At 41.3% G+C, this 22,148-nt stretch overlaps 1 protein-coding gene across 1 annotated transcript in view; it reads right to left on the bottom strand.

The window, feature by feature from the left end:
• Positions 1-22,148, bottom strand: part of ACPP (acid phosphatase, prostate) — a 57,868-nt gene that overhangs the window by 796 nt on the left and 34,924 nt on the right. Inside the window, 3 exon segments of the mRNA XM_011977982.1 lie at positions 11,174-11,343; positions 15,187-15,290; positions 18,009-18,091. Coding sequence (XP_011833372.1) covers positions 11,174-11,343; positions 15,187-15,290; positions 18,009-18,091 — 357 coding nt within the window.

The raw sequence follows: 22,148 nt of genomic DNA, 5'->3' as shown, positions 1-22,148 counted from the left end.
TTTTTTATAGTTAAATTACCAATTGTCCATGATCTCAGGGTCAAAGGAAATTCTGAATGCTCAACTGCAATCAACTGGATCTAAAAGAAATGAAATCTTTCGATTCTTAAATTTGATTTTTAGGTAAATATTTGTTAGAGAGGAGATCTTGTGCACATTTTATCTATGGCAAACATTTCTAGCATAACTGTGTACTATTGCTAATATGCACCTTTATTTACACATATTCCTTTGATAGCTGACCAGTAAAAGCAGATATTTGGGGCCATTTCTTAATGAGATGCTAAATCATTATTTCATCTGGAAAGTTACTCTCCTACACACGCACCCTAGGCCACTATAGTATACACATCAGAAATACCAGTTTGTACCACCTCTAAATGTATGTCTTTTCGTTGTAAAAATATAGGGTTTCTTGTTGGCTTAGGCAATGGGAGAGCAAACATCCCTCTGATCCCATCACCTCTTTCTACAGAACCCTAGTGCACCATAGAACACAGGTAAAAATCACTGACTTCACCTGACATTATCATTAAGAGAATGAGGAAAGTAAGAAGCAGAGCAATTAGATAATCTGGTTACAGTTATTGGGGTTGGGATCTTATCACTCTCATGATTTTAAAAACCATCTATTCAGTAATTACTTCCAAATATAAATCTCCAGCTCTGACATCTATCTTAAGCGCCAGACTCATATCTCCAATTGTATACCTGATATGTTTCTTTAGATAGCTAATAGGCATTTCAATCTCAAGTCCAAAACTGAACTCTTGATCTCCCCATCCTCATTCTCCATACCAAATCTGCTTTTCCCAGAGCCTTCCCTCATCTCAGTTGATGGGAACTCCCTTCTTCTGTTGGCTTAGGATAAAATTCTTGGAGTCTTTTTTAACTCCTTTATTTTTCTCACAGCTTACGCTGTCAGCAAATCCTATTGGTCCTACCAAAAAATATATTCCAACGTTGACTTCTTTTCGTCTCTGACACCACTCTGCTTTGAACTTGTTGCCTTGTTTCAATCTATCCTTTCTCCTTTGTAATTTTTTTTTTTTTTTTTTTTTTTTTTTTTTTTTTTTGGAGACAGAGTTTCACTCTGTCACCCAAGCTGGAGTGCAGTGGCATGATCTTGGCTCATGCAGCCTTGACTGTCCAGGCTCGAGTGATCCTCCTACCTCACCCTCCCTAGTAACTGGGACTACAGGCATGCACCCCCATGCCTAGCTAGTTTTTGTATTATTTGTAGAGATGGGGTTTTGTCATGTTGCCTGGGCTGGTCTCGAACTCCTGAGCCCAAATGATCCATCTGCCTCAGCCTCCTAAAGTGCTGGGATTACAGATGTGAGCCACCACACCTGGCCACAAGGCCACAATCCTTTTTTTGGTGGGGGGAGATGGAGTCTTGCTCTGTTGCCCAAGCTGGAGTGCAGTGGCACCATCTTGGCTCACTGCAACCTGTGCCTTCCAGGTTCAAGGGATTCTCCTGCCTCAGCCTCCCAGTAGCTGGGATTACAGATGCCTACCACAATGCCTAGCTAATGTTTTGTTTGTTTGTTTGTTTGTTTTTTGTATTTTTAGTAGAGACGGGGTTTCACCATGTTGGCCAGGCTGGCCATGAACTCCTGACTTCAGGTGATCCACCCACCACCACCTGCACCTCCCAAAGTGCTGGGATTACAGGTGTGAGCCACCGCGCCTGGCCCACAATCCATTTTTAACATAGCAGTGAAATGACTTCAAGTCAAATCATGCCACTTCTCTCCTTAAAACAAAGTCTGCAATGAATGCTCACCTCAATCAGAATAAAAGCTACAGTTCTAATGATGATGGTTTATGAAGATCCACATCATCTGTCCCCTATGAATCCCCTCAGATTTCTTCTCCCATCACTCTACCTTCACTCGCTGACTTCTGGCCTCATAATCCTTATGCTGTTCTTCAAACATGCCAAGCAGGCCTGCCTTAGTGACTTTGCTAAACCTGTTATCATGGCCTGAATGCTCTCCCACACATCCCATGCTTTCTTTGCCTAAATCTCATCTCCGTGAGACCTTCCCATTTAAAAGTGCATCTTGTACATCCTCCTTCACTTCCACCCCATATTGGCCATTGTGATCCTCATCTTCCAAAACACTTATTATGCTTATTATTTATTATCTATCCCTCTCTCCTTCTAATAGAACATAAGCTTCACAAAGGCAGGAACTTTTGTCTTTTTTATTCATGAATGTATCCCAAGCACTCAGAACAGTATCTGACACATAACAAGTACTAATAAATATTTGTAGAAAAACATAATGACTTGGAACTTATAAGTTCCCAACTCTTAGCCCAGTATTTTCTGATGATGCCAGGATGCTTCTTAGCATCATGAAAAGGTGACTTTAAGTTATACCCTGAGAGACAGTCTCATTAGAACTGCAGATGGATTTAATATAAGTTTAAGTGAACTAAATGAAATAGAAGAAGGAAAGAAAGGACTCAATGGAAATGAGGAAGGCAGATACTAGTGATCCTTAAAAATCTATTTTCATGGCTGACTCTGTATTTAGAAATTTATTTTCAGTTATTTTTATGGACTGTGTTGTCATAGCAGTCCGATGGAACATGCTTTTCCGCTCTTTATCTTTCCTTCTTTCCTTTCTAGACATGTGGTGGGCACACATGTACCAGGTAGGCTGTGCTGGGTGCTGAGGTTCCATAATCTTTGCCCTTGAGGAGCTCAACGTCTAGCAGGAGAACCAGATAGATAATTACAAGATACTGTGATAACTACTAAAATGGAGGTGCAAAAGAAATGCTATTGAAACAAAGAGAAAGTTGCAGTCAACAGAGTGTATTCTATTTGAAAGATAAAGAGTTTGGAAAGTCTTCTGAGAATTGAGCTGGCCTGCCAGGTGAGTAAGACTTTGCCATGAGACAGAAAGAGTTTCACAAGGGCATGTTTAGGACGTAATGAGGAGTTACAAGTGACTGGAATACAGACTTCAGGGAGGTGAAACCATATGGGTAAATGGGGGGCCAGTTTTTGTTTTTGTTTTTGTTTTTGTTTTTTGAGATAGGGTCTCACTCCATTGCTCAGGCTGGTGTGCAGTGGTGCAATCACTACTCACTGCAGCCTCAACCTCCTGAGCCCAGGTAATCCTCCCATCTCAGCCTCCCGGGGGAAGCTGGGACCACAGATGCGTGCCACCATGCTTGGCGAATTTTTTTGTATTTTTTGTAGAGATGGAGCCTCACTATGTTACCCAGGTGGGTCCCAAACTCTTGGGCTCAAGTGATTCTCCCACCTCAGCCTCTAAAAGTGCTGGGATTACAGGCATGAGCCACTGTGCCTGGCCAGGGGCCAGTTTTTAAAGTGCTCGGTTTGACAAGGGGCAAACGGAAGTCATCAGCAATTATTACATATGGAAGTGATAGAGCCCACTCTGTGTTTGTTTGTTTGTTTGTTCTGAGACAGAGTTTCACTCCACCGCCCAGGCTAGAGTGCAGTGGCACAATCTTGGTTCACTGCAACCACTGCCTCCCAGGTTCAAGCAATTCTCCTGTCTCAGCCTCCCGAGTGGCTGGGACTACAGGCGTCTGCCATCACGCCTGGCCAATTTTTGTATTTTTAATAGAGACGGGGTTTCACCTTGTTGGTCAGGCTGGTCTCAAACTCCTGACCTCAGGTGATTCACCCACCTTGGCCTCCCAAAGTGCTGTGATTACAGGCATGAGCCACCGTGCCTGGCCACCCACTCTGTGTTTAAGAAAAGCAAAGCTGTGGAAAAGATAGGATGGTGGAGATACGTTAGGCCTGATAGAGAATTATTGGAAATACCTTTAATAAGACACTGAGGGCTTAGAACTGAAACTGTGGCCCTGGGAATAAAAAGGAGGGAATTCAAGAGATGCTCCTGCAGTAGAATTAACAGGCTTTAGTAACAGGCTACGTATACTGGTAAGGGAACAGCTGTGGTCAAGGCAATCTCGTGGCTTCTTGTTTGGGTGACTGAGAAGATAAATTGAGATTGGGACCACAAAAAAAATCGGTTTGGAGTAGAGAAGATAATTTGTTTTGTCTCCAGTGTGGGATTGAGACAGGTTATTATCTTGATAGAGACTATCAGTAGGCAGCTTGACAAAACAGGTCAAGAATTCTACAGTTAGATGGGGAAATAAGGATTGTAGACATAGAAGACAGAGGCCTGGGTATACTGGCTCATACTGAATGTGGAATGGGGAACCCGAGAACAAAGAAAAGACTCAGGTGAGTGCACGTGCTTTCTCTCCCTGTGATATTTATTTATTTATTTTTAAATGATATGCTTCTTTGTACTGTAAAATATTTCAGGAGTTTGGCAGAGCATTGTCCTAGACACTGAGAAAAGAGAACATGATCAATTGTATCTTACTACAGAGAGATCTAGTACAGGTAATGACTGAAAAGAGTCTTCTTAAAACAAGAAGCCAGTTACAGCATCTGTCCTCTCCCTAAAACCTTTCCATGAGCACAACAGCTCAACTTGACCTGTGGAGCACTTAGTGCTTGCCTCTGCAGCCTCAGCCGTCCACACATTCACTAGCCTTTTTCCAGTTCCCAAAGTGCTCTATGCTGCCTTTAGCCTCTTGGCCTTTATGCATTCTCCTCTTTTGTCTGTAACATCCTCCTCTCTCCTCACCTTCACCCACCTGCTTAGTACCATTTCTCCTTCAGGTTTCAGTTTGAACATCACTCCTCCAAGAAGCCTCCTCTGACCCATTAGGCTAACTGCCTGTGCTGTATTTTCTCCTGTATGCCCTTCATCTAGAATTCACCATACTTTGCTGTTAGGGCTGATTTAATTATTTATTTCCTTGTCCACCCCTCCTTTCTCCATAAGGTCTGCAAGCCATATGGGGACAGTCTTCTTGTCTGCTGCTGTTTACTCGGCAAGCTTAATGCTTGATACATAGGAAAATATTGAGTACATAATAGGTACTCAGTAAATCTATGGCTTATTAAATAATCATGTATCTTGACCCACCAATCCTATTTTTGGAAATTGGTCTAAGAAAGTAGTCTATAAGACACCGTGGAATGAAAAGTGAGTATGATATGGTAGAAATCGGATATTGGAAAGTGTTCGGCTTGAATCCTGATCCTATTACTTGTGGCATGTTATCCTCTGAGGTTCAGTTTTCTTCTCTGTAAATTGGGGATACTAATAGCTGCTTCACAAGGAAAGAAAGGCCACTGAATTAGACACTGACGGCTTTCAAAAGAGAAGTTTAAAAAAAAAGAGATGACAGAAGGGTGGACATAATTTTATAGAATAGTTAAGGCATAAGACAGATGTAAGAAAATACTACAAGAATATGTAAATCATTAGTTCAAGAAAATTGGGATTGAAGAGAGTGAGGTGGAATAAGCACTTGAGGGTGTTTTGATGAGAGGATATTTGGGCATTTTCATAGTATAAGGGAAGGAGCCAGTGCAGAGGAAGAAAGTGAAGTTAGCCAAAAGATTCTCTGGGGTCCTGAGGAGACTGTGGAGATGGGCTCACACTCACAGTGAGGTCAGCCCATGCAGGGAGGAACATGGTTTCCTGAGGGACAGCAGCAAAGGAAAGTTAAAGCCACTGAGACATTTTTGAGGTTGTGAGAGTAGAACTTAAAAGACTTATCAATGGATTGTCTTGCTTATAAGAATAAAGAAAACAAAATGGAATCAGACATTTGGGACAAACAGGCCTTCCTGCAGGGAGTAGGAAAAGTGTTCAGTAGAGGTGAATACATTTACCAAGAAACATTGACTCAGTTGAGGATGGAACGAAATGTCAACATTCATCGTTTGAAATGGTGACAATAGGCTTGGACTTTTGCTTGCTTCAGCTCTACTCACAGATCAGAATGAAAAAACCATGTGACTGACTTGATCTAGAGGCTTAGGTATTGGCGTGGTGAGCAGTGTATGGGACAGGTCAGCATTATAGCTGTCAGAATTGCCTAGGTTTAGGGCAGTAGTGGAGTGAGGAGCGAATCGGAGCATACCAAAGCAAGTTGCCAATGTCTTTAGCAAATGATGAGATATATTCCAAGAAACTGAAGATAATGGCAACAAGAATGAGGAAACAGGTGTTATAATCAGATGGCCTCATCTTTGAGGGAGGAGCGGTGCTGGATATCATTGAACAAGGGATATGATTGAACAAAGGATATGATTGAACAAGGGCTTTTAATAGCAATGGAGGAACAGGAGAATGGCAAAGCAACTATGCTGAAAACAGAAGTCAAATCATAGAGACATGTTGGCACATACAAATGTGTAGATGGCCAATGATTGGGTCTCTACAGTATCGTCACTTTTGAGGCTCATTCATAGCTTCTCTCTCTTATTTATAAATAAACTGAGTTCCAGGCTTCTGACATCTGAGCCCAGCCACAAAGAAGTCAGGCCAGGTATGCAGGGCTGAACATGTATTCAGTTAGCAAATAGTGATTGAAGGCACAAGGTTCTAGGCATTGTCTACTGGCTAAAGACTAAAGAGGAAACATGGATGGTTCCTGCCTTTAAGAAGCTCAGGGTTGAATCTTGGGCATGTGTATTTGTGCTGCAGATTCTCAGCTTTACAAAGATAATGAGAGAAAACTGGGACTTCCCACCAGTAAGTCTCCTTCTTGTGAAATAATTAGAGTTGAACATTGAGATAGGGGGTGGGAGAGCACTAGTGAAGAAAGTCCGAATGTGTTAGTAAAATTTTGAAATTAAAGAAGCAGTTTGACAAATTTTATTATTTTCAAGCAACGTGCTATGGCCTTAGACTTGTGAATTTTCCAGCAGACTCTGGTGAATTTAATTGATATGATCTGGAATCTGGTTAAGTGAGTCTACTGGCACTAGCTAAAAACACTGCTTATAGTTGTGGGTAGAATTTCATGGGTGGAACCCCCTACTCTAAGGAGTAGGGTTGCAAAGTATCTTGTATATATAGGACATATCCTATATTTAATGATTTTTGTCTTGCTTCCTGTATCGGCTTTTTCAGAACATCCTAAGTGTCCTGTATTCTGTTTTTTTCCCAATGAATTACAAAAATTTGGCAGTTACAGCCATTTGTCAAATTTATCTAGGCATCCTGTACTTTTATTTGCTAGATTTGGTGGCCCAACTAATGAGCTACTCAACCCCTACAGCCTTCCATGTTTCAACCTTCTCTGTAACATCTCTCTTCTAAGGTGAGTGGCCACCCAGCCTAATGGGCACTTCTTATCTCAGGAGTTTCCCAACATTGAATGAAAATCTGTCTCCCTGACATTTTTACCTGCTGTCCCTAGCATCTCTCTCTAAGATTATACTGAATAAATCGAATCTTTTTCTTTACAGAAGTTCAAATATTGAACTCACTGTATTAGAGGCCACATCTTGTCACAGACTCTTAACAAACTTTCTATGAGCCCAAACCAGTGGCGTGCTGGTAAGATTTGTAGCATTTAATTTCTTTGGTGAAAATACTCCTGCCACATTGGAGCTGCCCAAGTGAAGTGGCTGAACTGAGAGTTGGGAACTGATGTACACATTCTACTCTTGAGATCTGTATAAGCGGGCTGCAGCACATCAACCCTTACATTTTTCTTTTTATTAACATTTTTTGCTGCTTAATCATATTTCACTCTACCTGCATATTAAATTGTTATTTGTGTTTTGAGGGAAAGAATTCTACAAACATACCACAGGTAGATTTGACAAGAGGAGGTGAGAGACTATAGAGAATGAAGAAGAGGGTAAGGTAAAAAATAACTCCTAAGTTACTAGATATTGCTGCTCATCAAGATAGACAAGAGTAGGTTCAGGGAGAAAAGGTAACCAATTTATTTATTTATTTATTTATTTATTTATTTATTTATTGAGACAGAGTCTCGCTCTGTTGCCCAGGCTGGAGTGCAGTGGCGCGATCTCGGCTCACTGCAAGTTCTGCCTCCCGGGTTCATGCCATTCTCCTGCCTCAGCCTCCTGAATATCTGGGACTACAGGTGCCCGCCACCACACCCAGCTAACTTTTTGTATTTTTAGTAGAGATGGGGTTTCATGGTGTTAGCCAGGATGGTCTCAATCTCCTGACCTCATGATTCACCTGCCTCGGCCTCCCAAAGTGCTGGGATTATAGGCCTGAGGCACTGCACCTGGCCAAAGGTAACAAATTTATATATTAATTGGGCAAATATTTATTGAGCACCAATCCATGCCTGGCATAGATACTTCTAGGTACTGAGGACAGATAGAGCAGGGAACACACCAGATGAAATCCTTGTGGAGTTGATATTTTATCTTTTTAGAAATGGCCCATTGAATGAAACCTGTGGGACTCTCTTTGGAGACTGAACCTTCTGATGAGTAACTCTCCTCTCCTTTCCAGCTTTAAGGCACTAGGACATTTGATAAATACCTTTCTAGTACCTTGCACCACACCATTAAAGTTCTCCATCCAAACTTATTTTTTATTTTTTTAGACAGAGTCTCACCTTGTTGCCCAGGCTGGAGTGCAGTGGCACGATTTCGGCTCACTGCAACCTCCGCCTTTGAGTTCAAGCACTTCTCCTGCCTCAGCTTCCCAAGTAGCTGGGATTACAGGCACGTGCCACCAAACCTGGCTAATTTTTGTATTTTTAGTAGAGATGGGGTTTTACTATGATGACCAGGCTGGTCTTGAACCCTTGACCTCAGGTGATCTTCCCACCTCGGCCTCCCAAAGTGCGAGGATTACAGGCGTGAACCACTGCACCCGGCCTCAAACTGATTTTACATGGTGCAGTTGCTACCTTCCTCAGAAAGCCTTCCCTGACCTTCCTTACTTCCCCCACTCCAAATCTGGGTAACTCTTGTTCCCACAGTAACCTGTGTAGTCATAAGACATAGCCCTGGTTTTTCTGTGTTTGTGTCTCTTTACTCCAGTATGTATCTCTTTACTTCCCTAGTATATTGTGCACTTCCTGAGGGTGTTTCCTCAGCAAATTCCATCTTAAATAGATGAGGCAGACCCATCCACAGCTTTGCCTTTATCTGAAGTGGTAAAGTCCAAACTACATTTTCAATGTAAAATGTTCATTTAAGCCAGTCAAATCATTTTACTTTATATTAATATTTTCCATCTTGTTATACTAAAACAAAAACCCTAGACACAAAGGGAGTTCCTGAAATCTGCCTAGAGGAGTTTTATTTTAATTAAACACACACATACGTTTTTTAAAGTTCATTATAAAAGCCATGCTTTTGAACTTCCTAATAATGACTTTATTCGCTGTTTTACATTTGGCTCACTGCTAGAAGACAGTTACAAGCATAAGAAATGGACCCAAGGACAGACATTTACTTGGGAAGGAAATAACACAAAGAAGCGTATCAATCGATGTCTTTGTCAGTCATGTGACCAACCAGGAACGGGGGTGGCTTTGCTCTAGATTCTGGCATCCAGTAGAAACCATCTCTAGAAACCATCCCATCTTTATCCATAATGGTAATAGAGCACGGTGTTCTCTAGACGCATGTAGATCTGCCACATGGCAAAGCTCTAAGACTCTTAAGAATGTCATTTGAACATGATTTCTTCTTGCAAAGTGGGCAGTTTCAGCAGGACCTGTAAGTTTGCTTAGGTTTTCTGAAGATACCGGCATTAAAGACTTAGACTTACACATTCCTTTTGTCCTCCTGACATATTTCGTAACCACACTCTCAACATTCCAATAAGTTTTGAACTTGGAGGCCCTTAGAACATAATTACATTTCTAATAAGTTTTGAACTTGGAGGCACTTAGAACATAATTACATTTCTAATTTTGTTTCAGTTTGATATGTGTCACTTCCTTCCTTCCTTTTTTTTTGGTAGAGACAGTGCCTCACTATCTTGACCAGGCTAGTCTTGAACACACCAGGCCTAAAGTGATCCTCCTGCCTCAGCCTTCCAAAATGCAGGGATTACAGGTGTGAGCCACTGTGCCTGGCCTATACTTCCTTTCTTAAATCAACTATTTATTTATTTATTTATTTATTTATTTAGACAGGTTCTCAGTCTGTTACCCAGGCTGGAGTACAGTAGTGCACTCTTGGCTCACTGTAGCCTTGACTTCTGGGGCTCAAGTGATCTTCTTTGAGGACTATAGGCACACACCACCATGCCCATCTAATTTTTTGTATTTTATGTAGAGACGAGGTTTCACCATGTTGCCCAGGCTGATCTTGACTTCCTGAGCTCAAGCGATCCTCCCATCTCGGACTCTCAAAATGCTGGGATTATAGGCGTAAACCACCACGCCTGGCCTTAAATCAACTTTAGAGTCAACATCTATTATCACTGGAGCGTCTAGAGAAACTCCATCATGTGGTGCTCTCTTTCCTGATGTGTTGTGCTCAAACAGCTTGTTCTCATCAGATGACTTATTTGCTATGATGTCTATACTTCAAGAGCTGCTATATGTATTACATACATCAAATCTTTCTGTAAAGTTTGATTTTTGTTTTTATAAAAGGAAAATAAATGTTCCAGGACCAAGGGACACAAAGAGTTTTAAAATTTTTAGTTCTGTAGCCTCATATATTTTAACAGAAATATAAAAACAGATAGTAGCAGTTTCCCAGTGGAGAAAACTTTCCAGATGTCTCCACTATATCTCCTTTCTTTGCCTCTCCTTGAGAGAAGGCTGGAACTGATGGGTAAATTGGTTTTTTGCCCATCAGCCTATTCACATCTTTCCTTCCTTGCTCCTACCCTAGATTGTGCATTTTTTTTTTTTTTAAATCTGTTCCATTTCAGACATTTAAAGAACAGCCTTATCTAATCCTGCTCAAGCAAAATCTCAGAATCCTTAAATACAAAAGGTCCTGTGTGGCCAGTCATATAGTTTACGGCAACTCTATGAACTTTGACCTAAGTTTTATCTCTGATTATATTTGGGACTGCTGCCCCTTTACAGTAATACTAAAAAACAAAACAAAACTTAGGCAAGTTTTACGGCAAGCTGGGGAAGGGGCATGTGAAGAGGTAGGAATTGCCTGAGGTTGGGGGTCCCTAAAACATACAATAATCACCCAAAGCCCATTTTCCTCAAAGCTGGGGGTAATGGCTAAAGTACGTTCTCAAAGCATCATCTGCCCTGAGAAAGGGCAGCTATTCTTTCTGCAGAGATCTCTGTGCACACTAATCTGTACTGTCCTCAGTACCTTGATGGCTGCTTGTGGTCATACACTCCGTGGACCAGTCTTGAGGGATCACAGGGCCAACCAGCTCAGCAAACCTCTCCAGAGGACAGCTGGAGCTGCAGCCAGGTAGCGTGAGCAGATACGGCTCGTGCTGCGTCTCATTCCGATAGTACATCTCCACAAAGTACTCCCTGGCAGACAAAGGCAGAGGAGAGAGCTCTGTTAGTTCTTTGTTGTTGAACTGCCACTGAATTTCTTTCCACCTGGACTATTACATGACAGTTGAGGGACTAATGGAAAAACTTATGGGGAGATTTTAGCCAATTTAGGTGTGTAAATGGGGAGACTGGGGCAGGCGGGACAGATTTGCAGGGTGGAAATGGGAGGGCTTGTTTGTTAGATGAACAGGGACATAGGAGGTGGGCACCAGGATGCAAAATCAGAGGAGGTGGTGAGAAGTGATGGTTGCAGGGAGCTGGGTGTGACTTTGAGCCTTTGGATAAGAAGTGGGAGGCAGGTGGGGGTGTCGGGTTTTCCTTCTCCTCCTCCCTTCTTTATAGGCTTCTCATTTACTCCTTTTTTTTTTTTTCTGTTTCTTGAATATTTCTTTCAGTCCTTCTTCTGAATGTATCTCCCCTCTCCTTAACTAGGCCATAAACATGGAACTGAATAATACATAACATATGTGCTTGAATATATAGCAAGACTGTATCAGAAAATTATTCCTCAGAAAAAAGATGTGGGTATGTGTTCCAGTCCTTCCATTGTGTCACATTAAGGAGAGCTCTCTCAATGCTTAATCTCAAAAAAATAAACAAAAAACCCCCCCAAAAACAACAATGTACTATTTGGGAAAGTCCAATGGTGTAAATTAACCTCAGTTAAACCACCATGAGTTGCTTATGGAAGCCATTTGCTAATCAAGGAGGCAGGAGGGGAACTCAAGTAGGATTTAGTGATCCTTCTTTTGGTGGTAACCTTCCAATGGCTACTTTTGGATGTCATTATAAACAAGCCTTTTAAAACATCACTTTAAAAAGCCATATAAACATAGTAACTGCAAATATTCACTTATAAGATGTCTATAATGCCGGGTGCGGTGGCTCACGCCTGTAATCCCAGCACTTTGGGAGGTTGAAGCGGGCGGATCACGAGGTCAGGAGATCAAGACCATCCTGGCTGACATGGTGAAACCCTGTCTCTACTAAAAATACAAACATTAGCTGGGCGTGGTGGCACATGCCTATAGTCCTAGCTACTCGGGAAACTGAGGCAGGAGAATCACTTGAACCTGGGAGGCAGAAGTTGCAGTGAGCTGAGATCACACCACTGCTCTCTAGCCTGGGCAACAGAGCGAGACTCCATCTCTAAAATAAAATAAAATAAAATAAAATAAAATAAAATAAAATGTCTATAAAACTTACAAAAACCTCCCTAATATTATATGAATGGATGCTTATATCTTGGAATAACTTTTTCAGTAACAGCATCTTCTGTCTTAGGATGATATGGCCTAGATGATCAATACTCCATCAAACTCCATTATTCTCTTTCCATAGAATTGAATTATGGCTCAGAAGTGACCACATTGCCAAGACTCCCTTGTACCTAGGTGGAACCAAGTCACTAATTTAGCCAGTAGAAAGTGAGTAGAAATGATATGTGTCTCTTTTAAAAAGCTGACGTGGTTGATAAGCAGGTTGCTGCCTTCACCCTTTCATTCCTTTCTACAAGCTGCCTGCAAGTGAGCATGGCACTCTTGAAACTGTAGGTCCAAAAAGGGAACCCTGGGTGCCTGAATCACCACGTGTGAATCTCATCTATTAATGTACACCTGCATTGTACTGTTAGATAAGTGTGAAATTAACTTTCATTGGGTTAAGCCTTCAAGAATGTGAGGTTCATCTATATAGAAGACAAAATTACCCTTATTAGTGAATATATGTGGGAAACAATTTTAAATGACTCAAAATTAGCTTTAGTGGTGAAGACACAAGCAAAAGATGCATACAAAGAGTTTAGATAAAATCATTTTATAAAATGTAAAAGTGAAACAAAACAATATTAACTTAATGAATTATTTTATATAGTCTATGATTTTAAATCTGTATCTAACCCAAAATTAAATCTTTAAAGAATATTTTTAGCTACCTTTTCTACAACCTGAACAGTTTACATATTTAAGGTGGCTGAAAACCTAAAATATTCTCTCTTTCTATCTCTCTCCATATCTTCTCACAAGACAATGTGAGATCACTTCATAGCCAGAATCACCATAAGCAGGCTTAGACAGAATTTATTAACTCGAAGCCTCCTTGTTCCTAATTTAAAAGCAATCATGTTTAACCTTTGATATTTCCCTAGAGTGCCAATAAAAAAAAAATCCTAATATAGCAACAAATTGGTCTTGACCTTTATGTGACCCTTGGTTAATTATTTTCTGTACGTCACTGGCCTTCAGTTGAAAAAATACTCCATACTTGATTCATAATATAGATTTAACTCAGGGTGGTAAGAGAAGGCAATTCAGTGGGAGAAAATGCTTCTGTGCGTCCAGAAAGCAAGCTCTGGACCACTGGGGTCCAGAAACCAAACAGGGAGGTACAAGTAGAGTCAGTAGCTTCTCTTGTCTTATCCCAAAGGAGATGGTGCCTGCTCCTGAAGCTGATCCTGGAATTTGGTTGGATTTATTAACTCTGTGCCCAGAACTGGCCTTTTGAAGGGCAGACTTGTGCTGGACTTGTTATTAAGAGAGGGTTGTATGTCTCTAGTCCTTTCATTCCCATTTTCTGCTCTAGTTGGCCAATCTCCATTTTGTGGGTCTTATCTCTCCACTCTGACTCTAGATATTTGAGAGCAAGGTTAACTAAGACCACATTTTAGTTCTAGTTCATTGTGCCTGACACCTAGTTAGAGGTTCAATAAAGAATGTATCTGCCATTCTCTAACTGTGCAGAGCTCTCTTTGTAAGCAGTGAAGATATTGGTTGAGAATGAAGTCTCTGTGCTGTTACTTTCTTACTCTACAAATTCAGGGGCCAGAAAGTTACATCCAAGACTACAAAATTTGCGAAATGAAATACAGGGCCCATTGCTTAAACATTATTACAATTTAAAGATGGCGACAGCAGATCATTAAAACAAGCATGGGCTCTTTTGAGCCAGGTCCCTATGTGACTGCAGTCAGGTTGGGGTGCAGCTATTGTGAATGCCTTGAGGGAAAGGCAAAATAGATCTCCCTGACTAATCCTGAAATAAACTCTGGGGTCACTGCCTTAACTCAGCCCTTTCCTTGCTCTTATTTCACTAATAATATCCCATGAAGTCTGGTAACTTGTCCCAAACACCTCCTTCTCCTCCCAATGAGAATGTCATTGTCACAGCAGATAAATATTTTTGGCATGACCTTGGCTGTGATAATCAATTCTTCCCCAGTTTTTCCAGGACATTCCTGGTTTTAACAATGAAATTCACATGTTCTGAGAACACCAGATTTCATGGGTCAATTCTGGGTGAACTGGGACACTTGGCTACTCTAACTTTAACCCTTCTAATGGGTTTTCAAGATAAGCCGTGGTCATCTGGTGAGGGCCACATCAGGTCACAAAGAGGTAGACACCAGTTAGAAGTTTAAGAATCTTGACTTGTGGATATGAATCATCAGAAGCTGAATGAATATGTTTGAATTGTTTAATTTAAAAGATATTTTATAACCATCAATAAATTTTTCTCTTGCCAAGTATATATATAATACATGCCTACTTCTTAGAATACCTTAATTTTTTAAAAAATGTAATTTCTGTTACATAGGCTATTTCCCAAATTTTTCATCTACTGTGCATGTTATTTTCCAATAAAAGTCTTCATGAAAAAGAAAAAAGAGACATGACTAGCAAAGAGCTTGTTACCACCATTCTTCCCTCTGAATATAAAACCAAATCAAAGACAAACAGGCACACAACCCTTAACCCAAAATAATAATAATGAAACCTAAGGTCCAGTGATACTGGTTTTGTAAAGCACTTAGTCACTTACCCCTTCTCAAAGTACAATTCCATCAAGTGGCAAGCAGCATAGGGAGGAAGGAGTCCGTTGAAAACATCTAGCGCCACCTGTAGGCCACTCACAGTAGTGTCATGCTACAGAGATTGAAATCAATTTTATCAAGCCTGTTCAGATTCACATTCAATAGGTATGAAACACTTGTAGAGCACCATGATGGCTTCTGATTCAATTCAATTTCCCATGCGCCCCATAATGACTTAATAAGTAGAGAAGGAAAGATTTTGGTTGCGTATTAGCGGTGTGCTAGGCAGTACGATTCAGATATGTATCATTATTTCCACTTAAAAGATGAAGAAATTGGCTGGGTGTGGTAGCTCATGCCTGTAATCCCAGTGCTTTGGGAGCCCGAGGCAGGCGGATCACTTGAGGTCAGGAGTTCGAGACCAGCATGACCAACATGGTGAAACCCCATTCCTACTAAAAAAAAAAAAAATGCTGGGTGTGGTGGCGTGGGCCTGTAAATCCAGCTACTTGGGAGGCTGAGACAGGAGAATTGCTTGAACCCGAGAGGCAGAAGTTGCAGTGAGCCAAGATTGCACCTCTGCACTCAGAAGGCGACAGAGTGCAACTCCATCTCGATAAAATAAAATAATTTAAAAAATAATAATAAAAGATGAAGAAATTGAGACCCAGGGAAATTAAGCAACTTGCTTAATGTCATATAACCCAAAAATGGAAGAAAGTAAATTTGAATCAAGTCTCCTTAAGTGCTGTGCCTTTTTGAAATACTTTCAAAGTATTTCAAACACATTAATGCTAGATTATATTTTTCTATAGATTAGCATCATCTGTGATTTAAAGTTGTGGAAGAATATATGAGGTTTAAATGTTTAGGGAAGATAAAATACCAGAAAGTATAGGGTGCAGTTGAAAAATAATTGTAAAGCTAAATGTTTACCCCAGAGTGTCTGGAAGGTATAGGGGAGTGGTTTTCAACCCCCTTTCTGCCACTGATTAGCTATGTAATCTTAGGCAATCCTCAACTTCCGTATCTACAAAACTGGGATAACATTTGGCTGCCTAAACTGTTTGGCAGTATGCACATATTCAAAAGGGGTTAGAAGTAATCTAATAGAGAGAGAGAAAAAAAAGGGGCTACAGATATGACATGCTGGAAGTCACACCATAAGTTAAAACTAGAAATCAGATTAGACACTACAAAAATTGGCAGAAATGACTAATTTCAGGCCTGTCTGTCTCCAGGAAGCACTCTGCTCCTGCCCAGGACTATTTCCCTAGTCTATACCATTTAGGGCTCCTGATAATAAGCAAACTTCAGTCACCTCTTTCACCTTCTTGCATGAATAAAAACATGACTTTCTTTCTCCAGCCGCAGCTGAGAAACCTTTCGTCATGGAGACGTGAGTGAAAGGAGTCAGCACGCTATGTCCTGTTTACCTGCTCATCCCAGACGCCATGGGCAGCTATTTGAATGTATAATACAATTGCAGAATTTTCCCCCAACACGGTGTCTCTCCCTGGCTTCTCAGACTGTTCTCTCCCTGGCTTCTCCAAGATGAAAGCCTGTTCTGAGATCTCTTGCTCTGTTTTCTTTCTACTCCCAAATGTCGCTCTAACTTTGAGTTGCAGTCCTTCTTCTCTTTCCTCCTTCTATTCTCTTTGCCATCTGAAGTTTTCCGCTTAGATGCCCCTGTGGCATTTCAAACCTATTGTCTAATCGGTACATTTACCTAGCCCAGGACCACCTCCTTCCTGCCACTGAGAACTGAAAACTAGACTTCATCTGGGGCTTCACCCTCCACATCATTGTCTTCCACCTACTTCCAATTCATCACTGAGAATGCACACTCAGCTTTCGTTGTAACCTGGCTCACCTCTTTTCCTCTCCTGTCACTGCCCTAATTTTAGGCCATATCCCCATTTTTCTAGACTATCACAAAAGCTTTCTACACCATATCCTGTTCCCAACATCCAGTCATTCTACAAAATAATTAATTTCCAAAATGCTGCTCCTATCCTGTCACTCCTGCCCTGCCTTCCCTGAGCCAACACTGACAGGGGGTTCTCCCTTGCTTCCTTGCTTCTTTCTACAATTAAACAAAGAAGCAGTAGGACAACATGGCCCTTCAGCTGCCATCCAGCATAAACTTCTGACACTTTATATCAGGGCTGTCTAAAAAACTTTCCTTGATGATGGAAATGTTGTATATCTTTGCTGTCCAATTCAGTAGCCACTGGCTATATATGGTTATTGAACACCTGAAATGTGGCAAATACACTGAGGGATTTAATTTTTCATTCTACTTAATCATAATTAATTGAAATGTAAGTAGCTACTTGTGGCTACTAGATTCCATATTGAGCAGCACAGTTAATATCCACTAATTTGGTACCACCTTTTCCACACACTACTCCTGGCCTTCCACTATGTTCTAATGATTCACTTTATTTGTCCTACACACTAGTGAGGAGCACTTACTAAGCCCTTTCATCTTGATGTCTTGGATGTGCTGCCTTGTCCAGGAATCCTTTCTGCTTCTCTTCTCCACCCTCTTGGAACAGAAGGGATGCCTAGCTTTTCTGAGGCGCTAAAGCACTTGCCTGCATGGCATTTCCGTACCGTTTTGTATAGTGTTTATGTTCGTCTTCTTGTTAGTTTAGATTATAAATCCCTTAAAGGCCAGAATGATGCATTTAATTCTAAAAGCTTTGTGCAAGTGCCTACTACGTACGAGGTGATGGGGAAACGAAGATAAAGAAGATGAGGTCCTGTGCTTCAAGAGATCATACACTTGAACAAATAGATGCTAAATGAAGACAAAAATACTTACTGTAGAATACATGATAAGTTTTTTGTAGCTTGGCATCTGAGTTGCTCTCTTCATGTGATTGAGGATTTCATTGACCAGGACACCTTAAAGGAGATGAATCAATAACAAAACTGAACCAAACATAAGCTTCTATTTTAGTTCATTAGCTTTTTGTCAATTCATAGCTGAAGACTCTTCCTGCCATGACTTAAGAAGTGGGGCAAAGATCTAATTTTGTTGAGCATCTGCTCTGTGCTAGGTAGTGTGATTTACATACCTTTTTAAAAAACTGAATCCTACGTCTCAACCCTTTCATAGGTAAGGAATCCTAAGTCCAGAGATATTAAGTGACTCACACAGCCAGGTGAGGAAAGCTGGACTGGCACACTAGGACTGTACCATACCAGGTTTTGTTAAAGCTCCAGTTAGGAGGCTGATAAACTTGGAAGGAACTTCAGACAGCTTTTTCAGATCATAAAAGAGAATTCTTAGCCCATGTTCTTCTCCAGAGCAGACCTGAAATGACAGCATAGCGGGTACTCCTCTGTTTTCACCCGTCTTGCTTCTACTTTCTGACAGTCAGACCTGTGGGAAGTCATGGGAGAAAGCAGCTCTCTGGATGTTTGTACAGATCATGGACTATTCTCTGTGGACCATTTTTCCACGTTACTCTAGGTGTCACTATGTGGGGGACAGCCAGCATCTTTAGCTTTCATTTGAGGTTCTGTCTGTCTTCAGCAGAGGAAACTTTTGCTCTTCACACTTTACATCTGAACACCTAACTGCTGTTGCTCCTCAGGTGGTGAAAGACAGATACAGAGCTTACAGTATTTATCCTATTTGTAGGCACTGAGGGCTGTGGGGTACCTTGTGGTGCCAAAACAGATCCTGTTTTAAGGACATGTTGCTTCAGAGATGTCTATAACTATCTGGTGTCTCTGTTGGTCTCTTTACACTGCATGTGCTCTCCTGGCTGAGAATGACCAGTAGGGTGTGTGTGTGTGTGTGAGTTGTAGTGAGTCGGTTATTGATATTAACAGATTGACTATAATCTCAGGTTCTGTAGTCCACTCAGCAAACACACACTGAGCAGCTATGATGGGCCAGATACTGTGCTAGGAGAATCAGACCTGGTCCCTGCCCTCCAAAAACTCATAAAACAGCAAGAAGAGACAGGTCTGTATACACCAGTGAGTATAGAAAGGGGTTAATTAAGGAGGTAGGTGATCTGCTGTTTCTGTAGATGCTGGAAATTCCTTGAGGATGAACAGGATAATCTGAATGTACATGTCTAATAGGTCTAAATCCCTCCCTCTCAGAGAGGGTTGCCCTGTGGAATGCATGAGGGACTTTAGCTTGATTAACATGTCATATTGGTGCTAAACTCTGTGGCCAAGCTTTTGGGAGCCATGACAGCCACCTGCAATCAGCTACTTGCCCTTTGTCAACAAGTGCCTTTTGGTCAGGCTGCAGTTTTGGTAATGAATGTATCAGTTCTTGGTTCTGGGATGATTACACCCTTATCCCAGGAGTGATTGGGGTGACTATCATGATTATCTTCAGGCTCTGGAATATCAATATTCTGTTTTATAGGGGAAACTGAGGCTCAGAGAGCCTCCACAACTTAATCAGATTATACAACTTGTAAGCAGGGAAGGAGGGCTTTAAATCTAGCATGTCCTGTGTCAAAACCTTTATTTGTAATCATTAGACCATGCTATAGTGGAAAGCTAGCTTCAAAGTTATCTGTTGTATCCTTTTTAAATCTTCATAAACTAGACGAAATATCATTGATTTGAAGACATAAACTTTACTTCCTTCATTTCTAGTCTATAGCAGAGGTTGGCAAACTTTTCTGTAAAAGTCCAGAGAGTAAATGTCTTAGGCTTTGTGGGTTATAAAATCCGTTGCAACTACTCAGCTCTGCGGTGGTAGCTTGAAAGCAGCAATAGACAATGCATGAATGAATGAGTGTGGCTGTATTTCAGTAAAACTTGATTTACAAAACCAGGTAGTGGGCTGGATTTGGCATACAGGCAGTAGTTTGCCAACCTCTGGCCTAGAGCAAGAAGAGCTCTCTTTTCACTGATATGACCAGCCATATGGTCCTAAATTTGCCCCAGGGATTTTTTTTTTTTTTTGGGGTGTGTGTGTGTGTGTGTGTTACTGAACAGTGTCACCCTTGAAGTTAAATGATGAAATAAACTTAGACTGGGCACAGTAGTTCATGCCTATTATTCTAGAACTTTGGGAGGCCAAGGTAGAGGATCACTTGAGCCCAGGAGTTCAAGACTAGCCTGGGCAACATAGGGAGACCCTGTCTTGGCAAAAAAAAAAAAAAAAAAAAAAAAAAAAAAAAAAAAAATTTAGCTGGACATGGTGGTGCATGCCTGTAGCCCCAGCTACTTGGGAGTCTGAGGTGGGAGGATCGCTTGAGCCTGGGAGGTCAAGGCTACGGTGAGCCCTGATCATGCTGCTGAACTCCAGCCTGGAGGACAGAGTGAGACCCTGTTTCAAAAACAAACATACAAACAAACAAAAAATACAAAGAAACAAAAACAAAACAAACTAACCAAAGAACTAGCAAAGGCCAGAAGATGGCCCTGATGTTTCCACATTACTCTTTGTCACTTAGACAATGTGTGTTTTCTGTATAGGACTCTGTTCAGCTGTTTCATCATTGAACGAACACGTAGTTGACAAATCTCTCTTGCCCAGCCAGATCTGAATAATAGTCTGAGCTTTTGTTTTGGCAGAACCACACAGGAGAAAATTTCCTGCTTAACAATGGTGCTGGACTTTTTCCAGAAAGCAGGACTGCTGGTTTCATACAAGTGCCAGCCTTTAGAATCCAAGATCAGGGAACATCTCAGAGAAGGACTCTTATAGATACAGTCTAGTTTAATCTCCTCATAGGTAGTGAAACAGAGATCCAGAGAGGGGAAGTGGCTTCTCCCAAATGTAATCTTCTAGTAGCCAAGGGGAATAAAAGAGGAAACATGAGGAAAGTAGAGCAACTCCATTTCTTATTCATATATACACATCCCTACATCTACTGTTAGACTACTGTCAACTCCCGTCTGGTATAAAGCATGTTGGGATTTTATTCAAATGCAGATCCTGATTCAACTCATTTGGGAGTGGGGCCTGTATTTCTAGCCAGGTGGTAGTTGATGCTGATGCCGAAAAGTAGACTGCACTTTGAGTCGTGAGGGGCTAGATGCCTGAATCCACCATAACTAGGTTGGGGGAAATAAATCAAGAGTCCCACTTCTACCATCTGATGGGGCTTGTGACTGAGTCACACTGCTGGCACCTGGTGGGCCAGAAATGAGGCTGAGTGCTTATGTGGCTTCCATGGCACCCTCTGCATCTTTTGTTGTTAAGCACTTAAGATTGAGCTTCTGCCCGTATACATAATATGTATCCTGCCTGGTAATTTTTTCCAACACTCCAGGTTCCATCTAAGACTCCTCTCTGGAGGCTCTCCCTTCCTCAAGGCTGGATCTCGTTGCTCATGTGTTTAATGTGAAGTAAGGACTTGCACATTTCTACCAAGTCTGTCTCTGTACCATGCAATCAGGGTTTCTGTAATAGCAGGTCTACAACATCCTCATGTCATTAATGACCACTGTCGAAAATTTTTTGCCCCAACCTACTGTATTCATCTCACATGTATTTGCTCCTGACCATCCTGGTTTCATACCTCATTCCCCTGATTACAGCTTGCCTCACTCTTTATACCTGTTGTGCAGCCCTGCTTTTCTAGCTATAATTGACTCCTTTTCTGGTCAGTGATTTGAATTTTTTCCCTAGTTAAGTAGCCTCAGTGAACAACCTCCAAGTCTGGTCCAGCCCTAATATGCTTTGCCTCTAGGCATTCTCTTGGGATTTTGATGGACTTGTCCTGATGCTGTGGTGAATAGTGTCTGTCAATGGCTGGAGTCATGATGCGATTTTATTAATCTCAAAATGCCTCAAATATATGTGCCAATCTGACTTGGACCATCTCCTGTGGCTTGGACTTTCCTCATTATGTCAACCTGACATGATGGACTTTCTCTTCTTCTTTATCCCTAGTTTTAATACCTATGATAACCACATCTGAGTCTGACACCCCATTTGGTATCTTGGCCTGCCCATCCAATTTCTCTCATAGGC

Source organism: Mandrillus leucophaeus, unplaced genomic scaffold (genome assembly GCF_000951045.1).
Source record: "Mandrillus leucophaeus isolate KB7577 unplaced genomic scaffold, Mleu.le_1.0 Scaffold186, whole genome shotgun sequence".
Classification (NCBI taxonomy): domain Eukaryota; kingdom Metazoa; phylum Chordata; class Mammalia; order Primates; family Cercopithecidae; genus Mandrillus; species Mandrillus leucophaeus.
Note: the sequence above shows the minus strand (reverse complement) of the source record. Positions and strands in the feature narration are given on the sequence as shown.